The 21,681-nt window shown below is 59.0% G+C and overlaps 1 protein-coding gene across 1 annotated transcript; it reads left to right on the top strand.

The window, feature by feature from the left end:
• The first annotated feature begins 13,709 nt into the window (after positions 1-13,709).
• RBBP8NL (RBBP8 N-terminal like) lies at positions 13,710-21,465 on the top strand. The gene is made up of 13 exons (XM_087819328.1): positions 13,710-13,806; positions 14,766-14,808; positions 15,361-15,456; positions 15,773-15,885; positions 16,392-16,464; positions 16,867-16,997; positions 17,133-17,212; positions 17,430-17,587; positions 18,044-18,758; positions 18,974-19,073; positions 19,552-19,622; positions 19,721-19,856; positions 21,428-21,465. The coding sequence occupies exons 1-13, from the start codon at positions 13,746-13,748 to the stop codon at positions 21,463-21,465; spliced, it is 1,815 nt and encodes a 604-aa protein (XP_087675454.1). The 5' UTR covers positions 13,710-13,745.
• The last annotated feature ends 216 nt before the right edge of the window (positions 21,466-21,681 follow it).

The following is a 21,681-nucleotide window of genomic DNA, read 5'->3' as shown; positions in this document are numbered from 1 at the left end:
TACCTGAGCTGTAAAATACTTAAATTCTGCTCCTTTGCAGCTGAGCCGTAAAATACTTAAATCCTGCTCCGCGGTGCATCGCCATCTGACCAGAAGTGCTTGGTAGCCAGGACTTCCTTCTGGAAAGAGCTGGGTGACAGCAAGTCATCAGAGCATCTGGGCTGCAGCCGGGTGGCCCCCGGATTGTTGGAGGCCGGTTGCCGTCCACTGTGCCCCCGCCCAGGGTGCACCGTGAGTCCCGCTCTCCCGAGCCTGAGCCCGTTTGGATGCCCAATACCCTCCTTCTGAAACTGGGCCTTCCAAGCCCTCCCCAAGGAGGGGTCTCCCAGCTGGCCCGCAAGTCACAGTGGGTCGTAGTGCCTGCCATGCCCATCAAAGTCGGGCAGCCACCTCCCACCTTGTCCCTCCAGGATGCTGAGATGTGACCCATGCTCGGATCTCCCTTCCCATGTCCTCATTATGTAGCCTTCCTTTTGTTAGCCATAAAATTGACCCTTACACTTTCAACTCATGTTTCTCATAAAACAGCAATATTAGTATTTCTCTAGAGACACATGGGCCATTACTATATCTTTATGATGTGTGCGGGATCTGTGGGGTAGGCACCGTGGCTTTGACGTCACACTCCTGGCCAGGGAGCATGGTTACATCTTGCTTTGACACCATCTCCTTGTGCGTGCAGGACGATGCAGTTTTATGATCTGTGATGTGCCAACGGACAGCCTAGCTCGGGCTGGGTCACTCCCACCACGGACACCTCCTTGCCCCGCCACCACCATGGACAGAGTTGTCCTGACCCCAGCAGAGATTACAACCCCATTACTGCTCAAGGAAGCCGGAGGCTGTTCTGCACAGACACGCAAGGTCCCGGAGCACTGCCATTGTCGGTCGGGGTTGTTTCTATCTGGGGACAAGTAAGCAGAAAAGCAAGTTTTCAGCTTCCCGGAGTCAGCTGAGGAGGCCTAGAGCTGCTGGCCGGGCTCCGGCAGGGTCTTGGGGTAAGCGTCACTGCCAGTGACCAGGACACCTTCCAGGACGGCCCTGCTCCTTAAGGTCCCGTCTCCCTAAACCCACGTCCCACCTGGTTGACAGGCTTAGGGGTCTGGGCCCCCCCCAGCTGCTGACACCAAAACACGACGACAACAAAAAACAACGTAGGAGGCCCACTTGAGAGGCCTCGGCAGACCCGCACTGCCCCGCACCCAGGAGTAATTCTCTCATCGAATTCCCACACCCCTCAGGGACGGGCACCTCAGTAGCCCCCACTGTCCTCAAAAGGAAGCTGAGCTGGGAAATGCCCAGGGCACCCACTGGTTTTCCCCCAGGCCCCTCTGCCTCCTTCCCCAGGGCCCCAACCCTCGGCCATCGAAGGCTATTTCAGGAGGGTGTGAGAGATTCAACACAAGCCCCACGAGAACCCAGCATGTTATTTTGGGGATATAGACAATCTGGTTCTAAAGTTTATATGGAGGCAAAAGACCCAGAACAGCCAACTAAACAATGAAGGGGGAGAACAGTTGGAGGACTGATGCCCCCGACCTCACGACTGACTGAAAGATGCAGTCATCAAGAGTGTGGTTACTGGTGGAAGAACAGACGCACAGGCCCATGGAGCAGAACAGGAGCCCAGAAACAGGCCCCAGAAACAGGGTCAACTGATCTCTGACAAAGGAGCAAAGGACAGTCTCCTCAATAAATGGTGTTGGAACCACTGGATATCCACGTGCAAAACACTGAAGCTGCACACAGACCTACACCCTTCACAGAATTAACCTAAGATGGATCACAGACCTAAATGTAGTAACAAAACTATAAAACTCCTAGAAGATAACACAGGAGAAAACCTCGGTGACTTTTTAGATGCAACACCAAAGACTCATGAAGGAGAAAACTGATGAGTTGAACTTAATTAAAATGATAAACTTCTGCTCCAGAAAAGACAATATTGAGAGAATGAGAAGACAAGCCTCAGAGGGTAGAGATATTTGCAAAAGACACATCTGACACAGGACTGTTTTCCAAAATATATAAAGAATTCTCAAAACCGGTAAGAAAACAAACAACCCGATTAAAAGCGGGCCAAGGCCCTCGCAGACCCCTCACCAAAGATGCACAGGTGGCAAATCAGCAAATGCAAAGACGCTCCACATCCCATGTCATCAGGCAAATGCAAATTAAACGACAATGAGACTCCCCTGCGCACCTATCAGAACGGCCACAATCCAGAGCGCTGACAACACCAAGTGCTGGCGAGGCCGCGGAGCAGCGGGAAGGCTCGGTCACTGCTGGTGGGAACGCAGACGGTGCGGCCACTTTGGAAGGCAGCTTGGTGGTTTCTCACAAAAGTGAATACTCGTAGGATCCAGCTGTCATGCTCCCTGGTGTTTACCCCAAGGAGCTGTAGGCTGGTGTCCACACAGGAACCTGCACATGGATGTTACAGCAGCTTTGTTCATGATTGACAGGAATGGAAGCAACCAGACGTCCTTCAGCAGGTGGATGGATGAATCAGCCACGGTCTGTCCGGACAGGGGACTATTACTCAGCAATGAAAAGATTCCACCCTGTGCTGGCACAACCCTGAGCGTGAGTCCTTCTCTCCCCTCACCTTTGTCCTGTCTTTATTTAAAACTTTGATATTTTGTTGTTCATTGTGAGTTTTTCTATTGATTTTGATCTTTTATTTTAATCATCACCCAAGGGTATGTTTTTATTGATTTTCAATAGAGAGGATGAGAGAGAGAGAGCGAGACCAATGTGAGAGAAACATCCATTGGTTGCCTCCCATACATGCCCCAACCAGGGATCAAGCCCTTAACCTAGGTATGTGCCCTGGCAGGGAATCAAACTCACAACCTTTTGGTGTATGGGATGACTCTCCAACCAACTGAACCACCTGGTCAGGGCCGATTCTGATCTTTTAAAATATTGCATTAAAATGTTGGCAATTTGCCCTGGCCAGTGTGGCTTAGTGGTTAGAGCACTGGCCCACATACCAAAAGGTCGGGGGTGTGATTCCGGTCAAGGGCACATACCTGGGTTTTGGGTTCAATCCCAGGTCCCGGTCAGGGCAAGTGGGAGAGGCAATTAATCGATGTGTCTCTCTCACAGACACATTGATGTTTCTCTCCCTCTCTCTCCCTCCCTTCCTTCCACTGTCTAAAAATCAATGGAAAAAATAGCCTCAGGTGGCAGATCTTTACACACTAAACATGCAACTGCCATAGGCCCCAGCAACTGCACCCAGCATATATTCACAGAGATGGAAACTTCACCCACACAGCAAACCTGTACACGGCTGTCTGCCACCCTTTATGTGGACGCCCCTCAGCGGGGATGGGTAAGCATGCCATGGTCCGTCCACACCGTGAGCTCTGCTCAGGAGCCACAAGGAAGAAACTGGTGAACAGACACGTAAGGACCAGGGAGGACCTCAGGGCAGGACACAGAGCAGAAAAGCCAGTCCCAGATGGCTACATGTGGTGGGATCCCATGTGTAACATTTTTGGAATGGTAGATTTCAGAAATGGAGAGTAGAGCATGGCTGCCGGGTTTAGGGACAGGGGCTGCAGGTGTGTGGTTACAAAAGCATGTGGCAAAGGTCACAGAGGGCGTTGGGAATGTTCTGTCTCGACTCTGAGGGAGGAAATTAAGCCATGTAGAATTTCGCGCATACACACACATACAAATGTGGATAACATGCCACCACTGGGGTGCCACCTTTAGTGAAAAGAGCACACAGGACCTCCCTGTATTATCTCTTGCAGCTGCATGTGACTCCACAATGATCTCCATAAAAATTTCAATGAAATTTCTTTTCTTTTTTTCTTTTTTATTGATTTCAGAGAGAGGAAGGGAGAGGGAGAGAGAGAGAAACATCCATGATGAGAGAGTCACTGATCGGCTGCCTCCTGCACGCCCCCTGCTGGGGATCGAGCCCGCAGCCCGGGCCTGTGCCCTGACCGGGAATCGAACCTCGCTCTCCTGGATCCTCGGTCGATGCTCAGCCGCTGAGCCGTGCCGGCCGGGCTGTTATTTCTCTTGATGACTGCGTTTTTGGTGCTGCCTTCTAGTCTGTTGCCCACTGTCCTCGCCCTGACCCAGCCCAGGCAGAATTGCTCCTGACCTCTCCTGTCCTCCTGACCCAGTTCCTCACTCTCTCCCTAGAGACCCCTGAGAGCTGGGCTGGTTCCTTTGCCTCGATCCCCCCCACAGCCCAGGTTCTAGCAAGAACCCCAATGACTCCACCAGCAGCATATGCAGGACCTGCAGTCCTGAAGATTCTCCGTGGTTCTCATTAGCTGAGCAGGTAAATCACCAAAGCCTCTGGTGGCCCCTCAGACAGTTAAACAGAGAATTACCGCCCGAGAGAACTCAAAGCAGGTGTTCAAAGGCCCGTCCACACGTTCATAGCAGCCAAAATGGGAAGCAACCCAAGTGCCCATCGACAGATGACTATGAGCACAGTGCAGTCCCTCCATGCGATGGAATATTACCCAGCCTTCAAAAGGGATGAGGGACTGACTGTGCTACAAGCGGACGAACCTCGCAAGCGTGATGCTCAGGGAACAAAGCCAGACACAAAAGACCACGTGTGTGAGTTCACTCCTATGAAATGACCGGAAGAGGCAAATCCACAGAGACAAAGCAACTTAGTCACGGGCTGTGAATCAGGAGCCACGGCTGACAAGTGTGCAGTCTCTTTTGGGGTGATGACGGTGTCCTGGGGTCAGACAGCAGAGACACTTGCACACATTCGTGTGTGTACCATGTGCCCCTGGACTGTCCTCTTGATGGCGGTGGAAACGCACAGGTGGGTGGTTTCTCAGAGAAGGACCTGGCAGGGGACACAAGCAGCACAGCAGAGGTGACCTGGGAGGCGTGAGAGGTTACCATAAAAGGGGACCTTGGCCTTACCTGTGATGGTTTAGTGTTCTGAAGGTGGCTATCCTTGCACTGCTCTGTTATCAAAGTGTAATTTAAGAATAGGGTGCCATGTGGGGGTGCCTCACTAGCCCCAAAGACACCCCCAGGCTCCCTCTCCCTTCCACTGCCTGGGCCAGGCCCACATCTGCTCTCACCCCTCAGCTGCAGTCGAGCCCAGGCTGGGTGCACAGTTTCCTGCCATCAGGAGCCTGTCTGCAGGAAGGGTGGGACAGAGGCCCCAGACATCACAGAAGGCAGACTCACCCTTGCAGGCCTCCCTCTGCAAGGCCATATTAATAGGTGACCTATTTATCTGGGAGCCAGGGCTGCAGGGCTTGCCTGGCCACTGCCCACACCCCTATCTATCAATCCAGTAACACAAACAGCGGCCGGACGGCCCTGCTTTTAAAGGTGCTTTAGCCTTTGAAGGCTTATCTCCCGCCCCTCCCAGCCCAAGATAAAAGCCAGACCGCCTCACCCCTGGGCCACCTTTTGCCTCCATCTGTCCCAGGAGACAGATGCTGGGGGCACAGACCCCTCCCCAGGCTCCAAACCCTAGCCCCTCATGTGTAGGGAGAGCTGCCTAGTCCAGAGGAGCCCTGGGATGGGTTCTGGGAGCTGCTCCTAACCCCCTGCATCCCCAGCAGGTGCCACACAGCCCACTCAGGCCTTGGTCTCCAGCTGAAGATCAGGAGTGGAGCAGCCCTCTGACGCTGGGCTCTGCTGGTGCTGAAGCCAGGGTCTGTGGTGTCATTGAGGCAGTCACTGTGAGCCTGACCAGGTGATGTCTGAGAGGCGGTGCTGCCTGGTTAGTGCATCCCACTCCCCTGCACCCAGCATCCTGGGCTTCAACAAACATAGAATGCATGAATGCATGCACAAATGAATGCATGCATGAATAAATGAATGAATGCGTGAATAAATGAGTAAATGAATGCATGCATGCAAGATATAATCTCACTTAATCCCCACATCAACTCTGCAAAGTAGGAACCTCTGTCTTTGGGTTACAGATAAGTAACCTGAGGATCAGAGAGCTCCCTCTGAATGTCTGATTCTGACAGCCAGGCTGCCAAACGGGAGGTCAATGCATGTCATGGTCACCAACATGCATGTGCCCAGAGCCAAGTAGATGACAAAGAAGTGGTTCTTGGATGGCTGTGTGAACAAATAGACGAACGATCCAGTCAACAGCCTGGCAGGACTTCCGGAGCCCGCCACACCCAAGCCCTCCCCCTCGGAGGCAGCTGCCCCTCCTCCTCTCTTGTGCTTTCCCCTCCCTCTGCTCATGGCTCTCAGAGGCTGACAATGCCTGCCTGGTGTCCCTCCAGCTGCAGGCTGGCTCAGTGGTGCCACTTGTCCCTGGCCAGCCACAGGCATGATTGTGAACCTCTGGCCCCTCCCACCCCCACACTTACTCTCCAGCCAGGTGGCTTCACTCCTGTGCCCCCCTTCTCCTCCCTCCTGTCCTGCACCACATCTAAGGGCGCCCTTGTCCTGTTACAAGCCATCCTTTACTTTCTTATCCCAATAGCTCTGGCACCAGCTCACTGGACCAGGGCGGTCACTATCACCAGGGCCTGCGCACAGTGGGTGCTCAGTAAACAGGTGCCCAATGAACATATTAGGTGAGATCTAAGGTTGCTGCATCTGCCATCTCCCCTGCACCCTGGCTGGTTCCACAACAGAGGTGCAGCAGGTCCTCAGCGGTTGGTCCCGCACCTCTCTGACTCAGTGAGCACCTGATGAGTGCATGAATGCATAAATGCATGAATGAACATTGTATATTCAGTGTTTGCACATGTCTGGGGTGGAGGGTGTGACCTGTCAGAAGCCCCACATATCAGGCTGTGCCTGCACTCGCCACATCCACTCCCTTACATGGTACACACACAGACACAGGAAAACACACACAAACACGTACCCGCTGGCTCGCAGACACTTCTCACAAAGGCCCAGCCAGGAGAGGGGAGCATTGTGCAGGGGGCATTCAAGAAGCTCTAAGGCCTGGCTGAGTGCTACCCCCTCCAGAGAGTCCAGGACCAGGCCACCTGCACCAGCACTCTCACGAGCAGCTGGAAGTTCCTCTGGGACCTCACCAGGGCAGCTGGCCTGGAGCCAAGTCCTCCTCTGAGCCCTGGGAGCTTGGGTGCTGAATGGAGGTGGGGAGGTCGGGAGGGACATGGGAGGAATAGCTTGGGTGGTGATGAAGGAGGTGTGGGGCAGTTGAGCACGTAGCACAGGGTGAGGGGTGTGGGGTGGAGTGTGGCCTGGGGCCTGGGGCCTGGTGCAGAGGCAGGAGTGTGGGGAGGCAGCAGCCCTCAGAGGCCAGCTCTTTCCTGTATGAGTGGCCACAAGGTCCCCATGCAGAGCACAAACATGAAAACCACAGCGCCCGGCCCCTCCACGCCCCAGCAGCACCCCCTGGGCCCAGCCTCACTGGGAGCCCCCATCCTGCCCCAAGACCTGGAGGTGCCCACTCATAGGCCTGCCTGCTATCCTAGGAGAGGGGCAGAGGGGGGCAGCGCTGGGCAAGGCATCCCCCGGACCCAGTGGGGCCGCTTGCAATGGCAGCTCCAGATTTCCATCTACTGAGTTCCAATGGGGACAGGCCCTGAACTCCTTATCTCAGGTTGCAGACAGGGAAATCGAGGCCAGAAAGGTGAGCCCTCTCGGAGTCAGGATGTGAGGAGGAGGGGCCCATGCTGCCTGCCTGTACCCCAAGGTGACAGGAGAGCAATCAATTCCCTCTTGCCTGTCCCCACCCCCAGTGCCCTCCTGGCCACCCATGGCCACATGTCCGGGATTCTCCTCGTTACCTGGCCAGAGGCACAGGCCATGCGGTATTATGGAGAAACAATCCCATCTCTATGTGGGTTCAGACTCGACCCGTTTTGCCACTTTCTGCGCGATGGCAGAACCCGTTGGGCAGCTTTGGGCCATCTCTGCCTCCTTTCTGCTCCTGGCAAGGAGAGCCCAGAACCTGTTGAGCGGGTTTGGCCAAAATTGTGTCTTGCTGCCTGTGCAAGTTCACACATTGCTCCCTTCTGCTCGCTCGGCAGGAAGGTCCGCGGAGGTCAACACAGGCGAGGGGCCATGTGAGTACCCAGGGGACCCCAGGACCCCACAGCTCCAGCAGTCAGAGGCAAGGGAGGGTCTGAGGTCACTGTTGGGGTGCTCACCAGAGGTGCCCCAGTCCCTGCTTGCTGAGCAGTAGGGTAGGAGGTGGGCTGGCCAGGCTGGCAAGAAGGGCACAGTCACCTGCTGGGGCACCTGGTCCAGCGAGCTGTGTGGGGAAGGGGGCCCAGTGGGCTTCCTAGGCAGGGGGCAGGGTGCAGAGGCAAGGCTGGGGTGAAAGTATGGGCACAAGGAATGGCCTGTTGGCCAGGAACCCCATCCTGGACCTGCCTCACAGCTGGATCTTCACAGGGCAGAGGGTGCAGCCCTGGAGGTGAAGCAGTGCCGGGGGCACAGTCCACAGCTCAGTGCTGGCGGCTGTGGGACATGGCTGCCCTCAGCTTGGTGTCTCCAGGGAGGCGGTGACAAGGGGAACCTGAGGGATACCGGTCCTGCTCAGCCTCCCCTAGCCAGCCTCAGGGACGCAGCAGGTAACCCATCCCCTGGAAGTCGGGCTGCAAGGCCTACTGTTACCTCAGCCACACAGCAACCTCAGCCCACAGGGCGTATACCTGCCCTGCTCCTCCGTGCGTGTGTGCATGTGCATATGGGATACACACTATGTGTGCACACGTGCATGCATGCACACATGTGCAGCTCTCCCTGGGCCAGGGCAGTGCCATGTGTGTGGAAAGGGAGGTGGCTGAGGGGGACACATGTATTCATGGCGCTTGTGTGTTAGGATGTTGTCAGGACCCTGTTCGTCCATTTGTATGGGTGTGGCTATCACATGTGTGCACGAGTGTCATGGGTCCGTGTCTCTGGCAGATGTTAGAAACCTCCCTGGCAGTGACACATCTCTGGACATGGGCCTTGAACTGGCCTAGGAGGTCATTAGTAGGCCCTGTTTCTGCCCTGGTTGTGCCCCTTGTAAGCTGGTGACTATGACAAGTAACATCATTCCAAGCCTCACTTTCTCATCTATAAACAGGGTCACCCTGGCACCAGGGAGTCAGGGCATGTGAGGCGCCAGTCAGGTGACTGGCATGTGGGGGTTCCCAAGCTGGCCCTGACCGCTTGTCAGTCCGTTGGTTGCTAGAGCACCCACCATGTTTGCGGAGTCCTGGCAGCCTGAGGTGGCAGAGGCCCTCCCCCTGCCTCCAGGAGCACGGGGCAGAGCACACCTCTGTCTAGTCTGTAGACAGGGACACTGAGGTTTGGCCAGGCTAGTGACTGCCCATCAGTGCAGAGGCACCCACATAAGTGGACAGGGACACTGGAGCCTCTTCTGCTCCTAGCCTCAGGGCCTGAATCTGCGGAGTGGGCCGATGAGCCCCTCCTCAGACAGCCACGCACGTGCTGAGCCTGGGCACGCAGTCAGTGCCCCTTAAACCCCCATGCCAAGAGCGCTCAGTGGGCTCCAACAGTGTGCCTGGCCCCAGGCAGGCTGGCCAGGAGGTCAGGGGTCGGTCACTTGGGGACGGTATATCAGGTGACCTCTCCACACTCGGCTCCCTCAGAAAAGCTTTGGGGTCATCGTGCCATCCCTACAAGCATGCAGTGCCCTGGTAGCATGCTTGGCAAGGGGGCACGAGGGAAACAGCAGCCACCGCTACTGTTACTGCAGCGTTGTCTTGTGGGTAGGTGGATAGACAGACAGATGATGGCAGAGAGGGAGCAGGGTCCAGGCTCTGCGCAGCATTCCGGCACTGAGGGCCTCCTGAAGCAGGTCTGCCCCACGCAGGGGAGGTAGTGACACGGTGAGGAACCCAGACACCAGAAGAGCCTGAGGGCCCCAGCTGGCCCAGGAGAAGGGCAAGAAGCCACACCCCTGGGGCTTGGCTGCTCAATCAGACGGTGCCCAGTAGAGGCTGGGGGCTACACCTGGGGCCTCAGTGCCCTCCCCTGTGCATGGAGACCAGATGGCACCTGCCCTGGGCACAGCCACCAGGACTCAGTGGGCCCAAAGTGTCCATACAGTGTGTGCCTTCACTATAGATTTCTGAGACCTCTGCCTTGAACTGGGGGGGGGGGGGCGTCCTCCTGCAAACGGTGTTTGTGGCAATGGGACCTGAACTAGCCCAAGAGAGGAAGAGCTCCTATGAGCCCTGGAGGTCTCCTGTGAGGGAAGTGTTAGTGGGGGACTGCAGGTGGGGGACACAGGGTCTCCATCTGCAGTAAACCGAGCACTTGGCCTGCCAGGCACTGGGCTGAGTATGTCTCACCTGGACAGGTGTCACCTGGACATACAGAACCTGGACAGGCGTCACTTGGACACAAGTTACTGGGTAAGAGCCTCACAACACCCTGATATGGAGGGTGGTGTTACCCCCCAGATGAGGAAACTGAGGCTCTGAGAGGTAAACCACTTGGCCACGTTTGCACAGAAGGTAAAGTTAGGATGGGGGCCCCCACCAAGGCTGTAAGTTTGTGGCTTAGACCCCATGTCTTTAGCACTCTGGCCAGGCTGACTCTGCTCAGGGTGAGTGGCGGGCAGGCAGGGGCATCAGCGTGGCTGATCCACCTGCCTTTCTTTCCCACCCGCTCCTTCCAGGGGCCCAGCCCCAGCAGAGGCCTTCCAGCCTGGCGTCCAGAGGTGGAGGGCTGGGGAACTCCTGGGCCTGTCTGGGGGTCCTAAGGAACACAACTCAGGTCTTTGTTTCCCACCCCCACAGGCAACTCAGGTTACCCTCCCCTGTGTACAGGCTCCCAGGCCTGGGGAAGGGCCCCCAGCTCCCCTGGGCACTCCTGACAAACACAGAGCTGACCTGCTCGGGAGCCCACTGACCTCCCAGCAGGAGGCTACAATCCTGGGTCATTCTACCGACAGTGCCCCTGGAGACTGCCTATCCACTTTGCCTCAGCCAAATGCGTTTCTGTAACCTACCCTCCTGGGAAAGTCACACTGTCCCCATGGCACCGCTGCCATGAGCTGCGTGGCCCTTGGCCTCTGTGGGAAACAGGAGACTCCAGCTTTGCTGTCAGCCTGCACAGCCCTGCCCCAGGACCCTTGTCTGTGCTGCTCCCCCTGGCCAGCACGCAGGGGTGTCCCCTACTGGCCTTCAGGGACTGTGAGAGGAGCAGCCAGGAGGGCTGGCAGGGCAGTTTGGGGCACAAAGAGGAGCCTGGCGGGGTGTGGAGTGGGACCAGCAGAGGGCACCACGGTGACATCATCGGGAACAATGCTCAGACCCAAAGTCCACACAGGCCTCTCCTGGGCCCAGGGCACCATGGGCTCCCTCAGGCTCCTCCTTTATGGGCATTCGCCCAGCCCACAGTCCACGGCCACTGCAGGCGCTGGAGGGAAGAGCCGCCTGCCTGTTGGGCGGGTCTGGGTAGAATTTCAGGCGCTGTGGCTCAGCCTTTGCCCAGCCCTCCTCACCTGCCTGCCAGAGACTTGAACCCATGGAGGCCTCAGTTCAAAGTCTTCCCTTCCAGGGGCCCCACCATGAGATCAAGGTCAGCGCAGTGAGCACAGTGGGACTACCAGGACATGTCCCTGGTCCACACGGGCGAGGGTGCAGCATCCGCAGCCCTCAGAGAACGTTCAAACCCTGGCTCCCACCTCCACTGCGTAGCCAGGGAGGGTGACATTATCTTTTTGGACACCAGATGCCCCATCTGGAGAGTGGGCTCCTTACGGTGTGGTGTGGGCCGAACGAGCTGTTGTGATAGTGATGTGCAGAGCACTCAGGAAATAGGCCAGTTACGATTTACATTCTGTCCGCTCAAGCCCCGGCTTCCCCCAGCCTCTGAAACTCAGCATCTTCTCCCTCAACATGGAGACCCTCCCAAGCCCCCCTCATTCCCAGAGCCCTTATCACCTGACACAGGCTCCCCTACTTCCCCACCAGCACTCAGGGTAGGTCTGGTAAACGAGTTTGGGGAGCCCCACCTTCCTGCCACTCCACCCTCCACCACGCCCCAGTGCCCTGCCCAGCCTGCTCCTTGGACTCCGCAGGGTACAGGATCTCACCCTGTCCTCCAGCCGGGTACAGTCTTGAGTCCAGAAGTCCAGGCTCCTGGGTACTCTGACATTTGAGCCAAGTTCAAGGGCCTAGTTGAGAGCCAGACTCAGGGTCTATTTCCCAGCAGGCAGCCCCAGCCCTGGGCTCATTACCCCTGGCTTCCCTTGGGGTCACAAGGCCTGCTCCACTCAGTCAGATAGGCCCCCAGCCCCACCTCATGACACCGGCCACCCCTACTTCTGAGAGCCCAGAGCAGCTGTGCTCCCTGCACCAGTGTGCACAGCAGGTTGGCTTTAGAGTCTGCTTCCCCTTCAGTGTCACATGGCGATGGCAGTGGGGGTTGGGGGCATTCTTCCAGCCATGGACATTCGGCAGCTAGCATTAGGGGATTTCCAGCTTGGGGCTGTTTTGTAGGGTGCTGCTGCAAACTCACGCTTTGAAATACAGATGAGACAGTGCCCCCTTCTGTGGCCATGGGGAGAAGTCAGGCGCGGCCTCGTGTGACAGCAGGGGTCAGGCACGGCCTTGTGATGGGTCGAGGGAGGATTTGGAGCAGAGGTTTCAAGGGCCTGCATTGCGCTGTGCAAAGTGGCCCGGGCAATGCACCACAGTTTCATGCCCAGTCAACAGTTGCTGCTGAGGGGTCAGTGTGGGAGACCAGGAGGAGAGGATTCTGGAGTTACAAGAGCCTGGTCATCTGTTTGTGGAGTCCAATTGCCCCCTAGGGCTCCTCAGACTGAGGACCAGGAGGGGCCACCTCCCCGTGGCCTGGAGGAGCGACCCAGAAGGGAAGAGGGTGGGCTCTGGGCCAGGCAGGCAGGACCGGACCCGCTCTACTCTTTGTGAGACTCAGGGCATCAAGGAACTGGCCGCACACCCCATCCCTGGGATGCAGGGGGCTTGGCTCAGCCTCAGTAAATGTGGACCTGGGGTCAAAATTAGCATCCACAACCAGTCAGACTGGAGGTGGGCACAGGGAGCCCTGGGCCTCAGCACCCCTGGCATGCGCACACACACAGCACACGCACACACACGCCGCATGCACACACATGCACACAGCACACTGCCCAGCCAGGACAGAGCACAGCCAGACTGAGTGAGCAGGAGCCTGGCACAGAGGTCTGAGCCTCAGAGGCCATGGGCACCTCAGCAGCTGGCAGTGCCCCCAACCCCTTGTAGAAGGAACTGAGAGATTTCCCCAGAGGGATCTGCATGTTGCAACCAGCTAATGGATTCACAGAGCATGTAATGGGCACCTCAAGCAACTGCAGGCCATGCCCAGCCACAACTCCTGACCTGTGTCCCAGCCTCCCAGGCCTGAGGCCAATGTGGCACAAGGAGGAGGAAGAGGGGAGGAGGGGGACCTGCTTTGAGGTGAGGCCGGGATTAGGTTGTGGAGATTAGTGGATAGGCCCCATCCCTCCTGTCTCCTCCAAGCTCCCCTCAGGATGCACATTGAGAGCAGGACAGTGTAGACAGTGGGTCCTCAGTCTACACTGAGGGTGTAGAGGGTGGCCCACAGGCAGGACACCCTCACCAACATCCACGGGGCCAGTGCTTACCCCCTCTCCAGGCAGTGGCCCGTGACTGGACCCTGCCGCGCACAGGCCCTTCCCAAGCCAACAAGTCCCTTTCTCCACTTCCTGCTCCACAGGCTGGAAACAGAGAGGCAGTAGGGTCGAGGGGCCATCCTGTACCCTAGCACAGAGGAACCTGAGCCAGGCTGTGGGGGCCATGGAGACCTTCATGGAGTCCCTAAACAGGCTGAAGGACATCCATGAGAAAGAGGTCCTGGGTGAGTGCCGGGGGGGAGGGCAGGTGTAGGGGGGCTGGTCTCCATAGGTGGTTCTCACCTGGACAAATTGTCTAAGGGCCAAGGCCAGGCCAGGCCAGGGTGCTGCTGCATGTCACCTCCACACCTAGGACCTCACCTTGCAGGCCGAGAAGGTAGTATGACCAGAGCATCAGTGTGGCCAGGTGCCCAGCCTCAGATCAGCACCCCAAGTGTGTCCAGCAGGCATTCTCCCAAAGGGTCCACCCACATCAGAATGGAAAGAAAATGACAGGCCGACTGCAGAGAGCCAAGGACCTCCCTCACCCATGGCAGAGATCTCAGTATCCCCAGAAATGAGGCCTCCCACTTCTAGGAATGGGAGCTCATGGGTCCAGAGGCCCATCCAGAGTGTGCCAGGGCATTGATCTGAAATCCTCTGTTTCCCTCCAGGACACCAGGCTGAGCTCTGCCCCACCCAGCCACGTCCCTCCACTCCCCGAGCTCCAGTGCCTGGGCCAGATCCTCCCAAGACCAACCATTCCACAAGCACCCACGGACCTGAGGGTCCGAAGGGCATGGGTCACCTCCCCAGAGACCTAGAGAGGCAGGGTCTGCTTGGACTGGACCGCAACGAGGTAGCATGGAGGAGTCTGCCAGAGGCTCCCCCAAGAGCCCATTTTATTTCAATACTAGCTGCATCCCCCCAAAAGACCGCCCCTCCCAGTACCTGGCCAGGTGGTTTGTTACTCCCAGCTTTGAGGTCCCAACCAACCTCCAGACAGACACCAGAGCCAGGGTGCCCAGAGGAGGGGAGATGATGGGCCCAAACCAGGGGTCGCAGGCAGTCCTGAGACTGGGAGTCAGTGAGGGGGCCTGGGCAGGGGTGGAGGTACAGAGAGGGACAGGAGGTGTCCTGGGCTCTGCTGTAGGGGGTGGCCACAGGGCCAGGCCTGACCCTCCACCCCTCCTCAACCCTCCAGGCCTGCAGAACAAGCTTCTAGAACTGAACTCGGAGAGGTGCCGGTGAGTCAGGGCGGCCTGGCACAGTGGGAATGGATGTGAAGGACAGGGGCTCGCCGGTCACTCACTTCCTCCCAAATGCTGGGGGATGTACAAGGGGAAACTGAGGCTCAGTGTGGGCGGGGGAGAGGGAGTCACTGGCCCACATCATGCCTCCAGTAGCTGGTGAGCCAGCACTGGAAGCCCCAAGGCCACCACGTGAACGGGGACCCTCCACGGGGCTAGGAAGCCACATCCACTTAAGGTACCTGCGCTGTGAATAATTATCAATAGGAACATAGGTTGTGAGACATCAGGACCTGAGGGGAGGGGGCTCCCCATGTCCCCGATAGGGCTTAGCTCTGTAGCACTGTAAGTGGCACATGGACAAGACAAGTCACCAAGGTCGCCTAAGTGCTCACTTTGGGCATGCTGGGGTAAGCACAGCCCACACAAGGGAGTCCCCACAGGGGTGCACCCAGCAGGACCAGCACAGGCCATGGGAGAGGCCGGCTGGGGGCAGCTTGGGCCTCCCTGCGCAGAGCAGAAACCCTACCTCCGTTTGTTCCCCCACAGGGATGCCCAGAGGGTGGAGGAGCTCTGTGCCAAGAACCACCAGCTCCGGGAGCAGCAGAAGGCTCTGAAAGACAACGTCCGGGTGCTGGAGAACAGGTGAGCCCAGGACACCACCACCTGCCAGCCATGCTTATGATGGGAGGGGGCAGGGCAGGGGAGAGGGGACAAGGGCAAAGGGCCTGGGGAGCGAGTTTGGGAAGGCTTGCCAGTAAACTAAACCTGACACCCCCCACAGGACTTCTCAGAGCCTTAAGTAAACTGTATTTTCAAGGTTCCTTCCCAAACTCCATGGGAGGAGACAGGGCGGGGCATCTGCAGCTTAGGAAAGGCAGGGGCACATCCTGGGAGGGCCCCACTCCTCTGGGGCCTCAGTCTCCCTCCTCTAGCAGCCTCTTGCCTCCCCGGCCCTCAGGCTGCGGGCCGGCCTATGTGACCGCTGCACCGTGACCCAGGAGCTGGCCAGGAAGAAGCAGCAGGAGTTCGAGACCTCCCTCCTCCAGAACCTGCAGCAGCTCTTCATCCTCAGTGAGCCCTGAGCTGCTGTCCCTCCTGTGGGCTGTGACCCCGGGGCTGCTCAGCCTCCCATGAGGTCACAGGGAAAGGAGAGAAGGCGAGCCTTCTGTCAGACGGTCACCCCATGCCCCAATTCACAAACAAATGATACAAAGCCCCCAGCTGGCCCAAGCATGTCCCTCATTCATCAGTCCCCTGGGATGGGGCATCCCTGACCTCTCAGGGTCTCAACTCTCTCCTCCCTGCAATGAGGAGAGGTCCCTGAGTCCCCACACGAGGACAGGCCCCCTTTTCCTTAGGGGTGTCCCAGGGACAAGCTCCTGGAAGGAGGGTTCCCATCACTTTCCACAGCCTCAGTCACATCCGACCATCCCTCAGGCAGCAAGCACTTATGGGGCACCTGCTCCATGCCAGGCCCTGGCCTGGGGACAGGACAAGGAGGGAGACTTCCCGGGGCTGCGAGGCCCCCTCTGCCCTGCCCCCTCCCCCAGTCCTCCAATAATCAGTGTCTTTTGCAGCCAATGAGATGAGCCGGCTGCAGGAGGAAAATGAGACGCTGAGGGAGGAGGTCACTCGACTCCGGGGCCCAGGGTGAGCAGGGGAAGCCCCGGCCCGAACACCCAGCCCTCAGACCCCACTCAGCAGGCACCGGGGGCGGAGCTGCAGAGTCAGTTCCTGACCGCAGGGGAACGAACACAGGTGTCCTGTAAACAGGACCCCAATGGACCCCTAGGAACAGGGCTGGGTCCCCAGCACCCACAGCAGCTCTGACACTTGGGGCTCTGCCAGGGACACTATTTGAAAGGAGCAGTGAGGGCTGCTCAGCCCTGCAGTAGAAGCCTGGTGATGGCATGTCGGGTGGTGTCAAAGGCACTCTTTCCAGGTCACCTGGGTCCTCCTGCAGTGGTGGCTTGGCCCCCAGGAGGCTCCCTGGCCTTTCTGATTGGCTCTGGGGGGCACTGCCCTCCCTATACCCCTCTCCTCGGGAGACAGGCCCAAGCCCCAGTGCAGGGAGGGTGCCTCGGACCCCACCTCGCCCCCACTGCTCACCTCCCCGGGCACCCGGAAAGCCATCACCGAGAAGCTCCTGGGAGGTCACGAGGAGGCCGAGGACCATCACACAGGTGCAGGTCCACGGGGAGAAGGTGCTGTGAGGGCGGCAGATGCCAGAAGGCTGGGCATCACAGGACAGAGGAGCCCTCTGTCCAGGGGCTGAGCCACTTCCTAACCTGTCCTGCCCACTGCATTTCCTCCCACAGAACAGCTGGGGTACAGGAAGTCTCCAGTGAACAAAACCTCCCCAGGTGCCAACTTGCCCGAGCCACGGGCCCCAGACATGGTGAGGGCAAGGGACCCCAAGGCTACCCCTCCCAGCCCCAGCCCCAGCCCCATCTGCCATGTGTTGTCCTCTGGGACAGACAGGGACTCCTGAGCTCCACCTGACGTGGGTGGAGGCAAGGCTCAGAGCAGGTGGGTGACCTGCCCAAGGTCACACAGAAAGCAAGGGTAACAGCTGGCCCCACTTGGGCTGACTGACCACCCTCCACCCCGTGCAGAGCCCTCAGCGTATCTCCAACCAGCTGCATGGGACCATCGCCGTGGTGCGGCCGGGGGCCCGGGCCTGCTCGGCTGAGCGGGCCTCCACCAATGGGACGCCCCCCACCAGAAGCAGCCCACCCAGCCCACCTTGTGAGCACAGCCTCCCCCTGGACAGGTGAGGTCGTGCCCACAGCCACCACCAGGAGCGGCCTCCACTAAGCACCTGTACTAATCCAGTCCCACCTTTTGAGAAGGGGTCAACAGCCCAGGAGCCCCTTGCTGACCCTCCAGGGGCTCCTGCCCTTCCTAGGCTTTGCTTTCCGAGTACCCTGTCCTTCACAAAGTTCCCATGGGGGCACCTCTTGAACAGCCAGATGGGGCGGATGACATAGAGGGAGGAGATGAGGCCAGGTGGTCCAGGTGAGGGCAGATAACTGATGCCCAGGAGGAGGAGACCTCAGAGCCGCAGGCTCCAGGTCACATGGCTTGGCTTCCAGAGCACAGAGGGTGGGGGGTAGGAACCCACCCTCTCCCCTGCCCGCCCTCTGACCTGGGCAGCTCTCCTCACCTCTCTGGCCCTGGGTCCTCATCTGTGAAATGGGGGCTGACATGGGTTTCTCCCCACCCCCAGCCTCCTGAGGGCCCCCAAACCTTCTGCCATCGCCTACGAGTCCCTGAAGCACTCCCTCCAGGTGGACAGCCTCTGTCTCCTGAACCACCATCTGTCCCTGCACCTTCGGAGCCCCAACGGCAGCCCCAGGGCCCCTGCCACAGTCTTCAGTGGCCCCCCACCCCAGGGCTTGAAGGCCGGAGAGGCAGAGGCCTGGGAGGAGCCCTTGGGCCTGCTGGGCCTGCCAAGCACCATGGTGGACGTACGGGACCCACAGTTGGAGGGGGCGCTGAGCCTGCTCCTGGCCCAGCAGCTGCGAGCACGGGGACAGTCCAGTGGTGCCAGGTTGAGGGCCTCCCCCAGGCCGGGGAAGACGCTGCCTTCCCCTCCAGTTGGCTCCAACTCTGAGGGGCCAGAGGGTGTGGTGGCCATGGCAGCCATGCCCAGGAGGCAGCACCAATGGCCCACAGGCCCAGGCAGCCCCCGGGGGAAGGAGGCCACAGACACAAGGGACCATGTGCCAGACAAGCCCCTGGACCTCTCGGAGTGGGGCCGGGGCCGGGATGCCCCCAAGCCCATGGGCCGACCAGGGTCCCTCAGCCCCAAAACTGCCCACATTCCCAGTCCTGAGCCACCCCAGGGAGCAGAGCCACTTGCTCAGTCTGAACCTTGGGGACAAAGCAATGGCACCAAGGGGACCAGAGCACCAAAGCCAGAAGAGCTGCCCACTCCCGAGGTGAGGCCCAGCCCTGTGCTTGCCTCCTGTGCCCGCTCCCAGGCCAGCAGCCAGTTCCCAGTGAGAAAGCCTGGTGCCTGACCCCCATAGCAGGACATGGCTGACCCTCCAGCTGAGCCCCAACCAGGGTCCCGCAGGCTGTACCCAACACTGGGCTGGGGGGGGCAAAACAGTCTCCTCAAATGAACTCAAGCCACTTACTTGCTTCCCCCCAGGACCCCCCACATCCCCTCCCAGGGCCCCAGCCCAGCCTGCCGTCTCCAGGCAGGATGGGAGATGAGTCCAGAGAGAGGCCTAATGCCAATGGCCATCCAGGTAAGGGTGAGAGCCAGGGTCATGAGAACCCAGCAAGTGGAGCCACAGGAGGGGAGGTCAGCATCAGCTGGGGGTACCTGTCCCAGGGCGCAGCTCAGCCCCCTGGGCAAGATGGGCCAAACCCTGGGGTCCCCCACAGGCAGACCTAGAAAGGAGCTGGGGGTCAAGGCAGGTGTGTCTCTGATCACAGGCAGTGAAGAGAAGGGACCTAGCAATTAGGGTCTGAGGGCAGGAGGTGGGCTTCCCATTACACAGGGAACAGGCCAGGGGACACCCCAGCTGGTGGGCTCATTGCACGGGCGCTGGAGACACAGGCCCGGGCTCAACCTGGGGCAGGTTCCTCGGCCCCTCTGTGCCTCAGTTTCCTCATCTGCAGAGTTGTTGCCACTCATCCTAGTCTGGCAGGCTAGAGAGAGCCCTGCTTCCACTAGACTGCCAGGCCACCAGCCTGGCCTGACCCACGTCCTGCGTCCTGCAGAGCTCAGCAAGTCCGAGGCTCAGCGGCCAGTGTTGAACGACCTGGATGAGCCAGACACCTTGGACACTGAGGTGGGTCCCAGGTTCAGGTGCCCCTCCCCCCCCCACGAGCTAGGGCTGCCCAGGCTTGGGGAAGTGTCCTGGCCCTGACCACACCCCACATCCCTCAGGTGGGCCTGAGCCCTGAGGCGGGGGCCACGCCAAGCACCCCAGGGGAGGGGCCCAGGTGCTTCTGTACCAAGGAGCCTGGGCAGGGCCCGCCACAGAAGAGGAAGCGAGCCTCGTCCTCTGACCTGTGGGACAAAGGTAGGTGGCCAGGCGCAGTGGGGGGCAGGGAGTCACTGTGGCCCCAGCACCCCCATGCCACCTTTCTGTCCACTTGAGGAGTGGAACCCTCAAACTGACTGGAACCCTGACCCCAAAACCGGTCCTGAAAGTTCTCCCAGAGCTGACCCCTTAAAAGGAGGAACAGGGTCAGGCGATTCCTGGTCCACTTCCTCCTCACGGTCCACCCTGGTCATTCCCTCCAAATTGGGGGGATGGGGACCCCTGGGCCCTCTTGGCTATCTTCGAAGAGGAGCAGAGGGTACAGCCCCTGGGTCATGGGTGTTTGTTCCTGCTGGGGTGGGGGCTGCTCAAATGTTTGCCTAGGGTGGTGCTTGTGGCCCAACTCCTCCCAAAAGGGCAGCAGGAGCAGGGGCTCCAACCCAAGGGTATCAGGACACCCCCCACTTCCTGCTCTGGCCACAAAGGCAGCTCCAGCCAGGTGCCTGAGAGAGCCTTTGAACACCTGAGCTAATAATGGATGCGGCCCTGGTGTTTGTCCAAGCAGGTCTGCCACTTGGCAAGCCCGGCTGTGGCCTCCACAATGCGCCATTGTTGCTGGGAAGGTGAAGGAGGCCGTGTTTGCTCCAGCGAGTGGCGGAGGAGGCCCACACACCTGTCTGATTCCCAGTCACTTCCTGCTGGGCATTATGGAAAATGTCCCGGTGGGCGCAGTCCACAGGGGCGCGCAGATGTCTGCTCCACCCTGCACTCAGCAGAGCTCCCCGACCCCAGTCCTCCCACCGGGGCCAGTGCAGGGGTTCCCCAGCAGGCACCAGCATGCACCCCACAATGCCCACACTGGTGGTCAGTGAGAACAGGGCCCATGCCCAGCTTGTGGCTGGCACCACTATGTGCCAGGCAGGGTGCAACATGTCTCAGAACCAGGAGCAGCACCCTTGTAGCTTGTGCCCATGATGAGGTACCAGCAGCATCCAGGCATCACTGCCTCTGGGTCTCACAACCCTGCCCAGTTATGGATCTCACTGTCTCACAGGTGGGGAAACTGAGGCACAGAGCGGTGAGAGAACTTGCTCAAGGCCACACAGCTGGTACATGGGGTCAGGATTCCAACCTGTTTCTGACCCAGGTCTGAATCTTGTTCTGCATCAGAGACAGGCCTGGGGCCCAGCACACTATCAGGTCCTCCCCGAGAGGGTCCCAGGGCTCTCCCCTGTGGCCCCAGCCAAGGAATGCCAGCCCATGGAGGCACTGGCCAGAGTCTCAGGGATTCTGAGAGTGTTTGCTCAGCAGTACAGGTTATCCAAAATGTGCCAGGCCCTCTGCAAGGCAGCGGGAGGCGCCGGGGCCTGGCCAGCTTTAGGATCACACACCTGGGGAGACCATCCACTCTTCCACCAAATTCTCTTTGGCCACTGCGGCTCCCGGATCTGTTGCTGTCAGGACAAGACACCTCTGTCAGTGTGGGCTCTCCTGTGCCCATGCCCAGAGCCTGCACTTGAGGCCCTGGGGAGAACGCAGAGTCATCTCAAGGGAGGACACATGAGGCTACCGCCCTGCATCCCAGCCTAACCTGAGTCCACTCCCCACAGCCATCCTGAGGGAGAAGGAACCCCAGGGGAGCCCCTGACGGCAGCTGAGGGGCCTGGGAGCCAAAGACCCTGAGGATGACAGCCCATCATCACCCAGCAGCAGCAGCAGCTGGGAGGAGACCTATCGTGCTTTGCCCAGGGTACTACAGCCTGCCCACCCAAGGCCAGGACAGCCCACACCACCAGCCAAGCCCAGCTCAGAGAGGCTGGGAAAGCTGAGAGAGAGTCTATAGCTGGACTTTCGAACCCCTCCT

This window comes from Miniopterus natalensis, chromosome 7 (assembly GCF_054644295.1).
Source record: "Miniopterus natalensis isolate mMinNat1 chromosome 7, mMinNat1.hap1, whole genome shotgun sequence".
NCBI lineage: Eukaryota > Metazoa > Chordata > Mammalia > Chiroptera > Miniopteridae > Miniopterus > Miniopterus natalensis.
The sequence above is the reverse complement of the archived record's forward strand: the minus strand, read 5'-3'. Positions and strand labels throughout refer to the sequence as shown.

Excerpts from the sequence above, each read along its gene's own strand:
- RBBP8NL (XM_087819328.1), top strand. The coding sequence starts at position 13,746 with ATGGAGACCTTCATGGAGTCCCTAAACAGGCTGAAGGACATCCATGAG. Across the intron at positions 17,213-17,429 it reads AGCCACGGGCCCCAGACATG|AGCCCTCAGCGTATCTCCAA; the intron begins GTGAGGGCAAGG and ends CACCCCGTGCAG. Across the intron at positions 19,857-21,427 it reads CTCTGACCTGTGGGACAAAG|CCATCCTGAGGGAGAAGGAA; the intron begins GTAGGTGGCCAG and ends CACTCCCCACAG.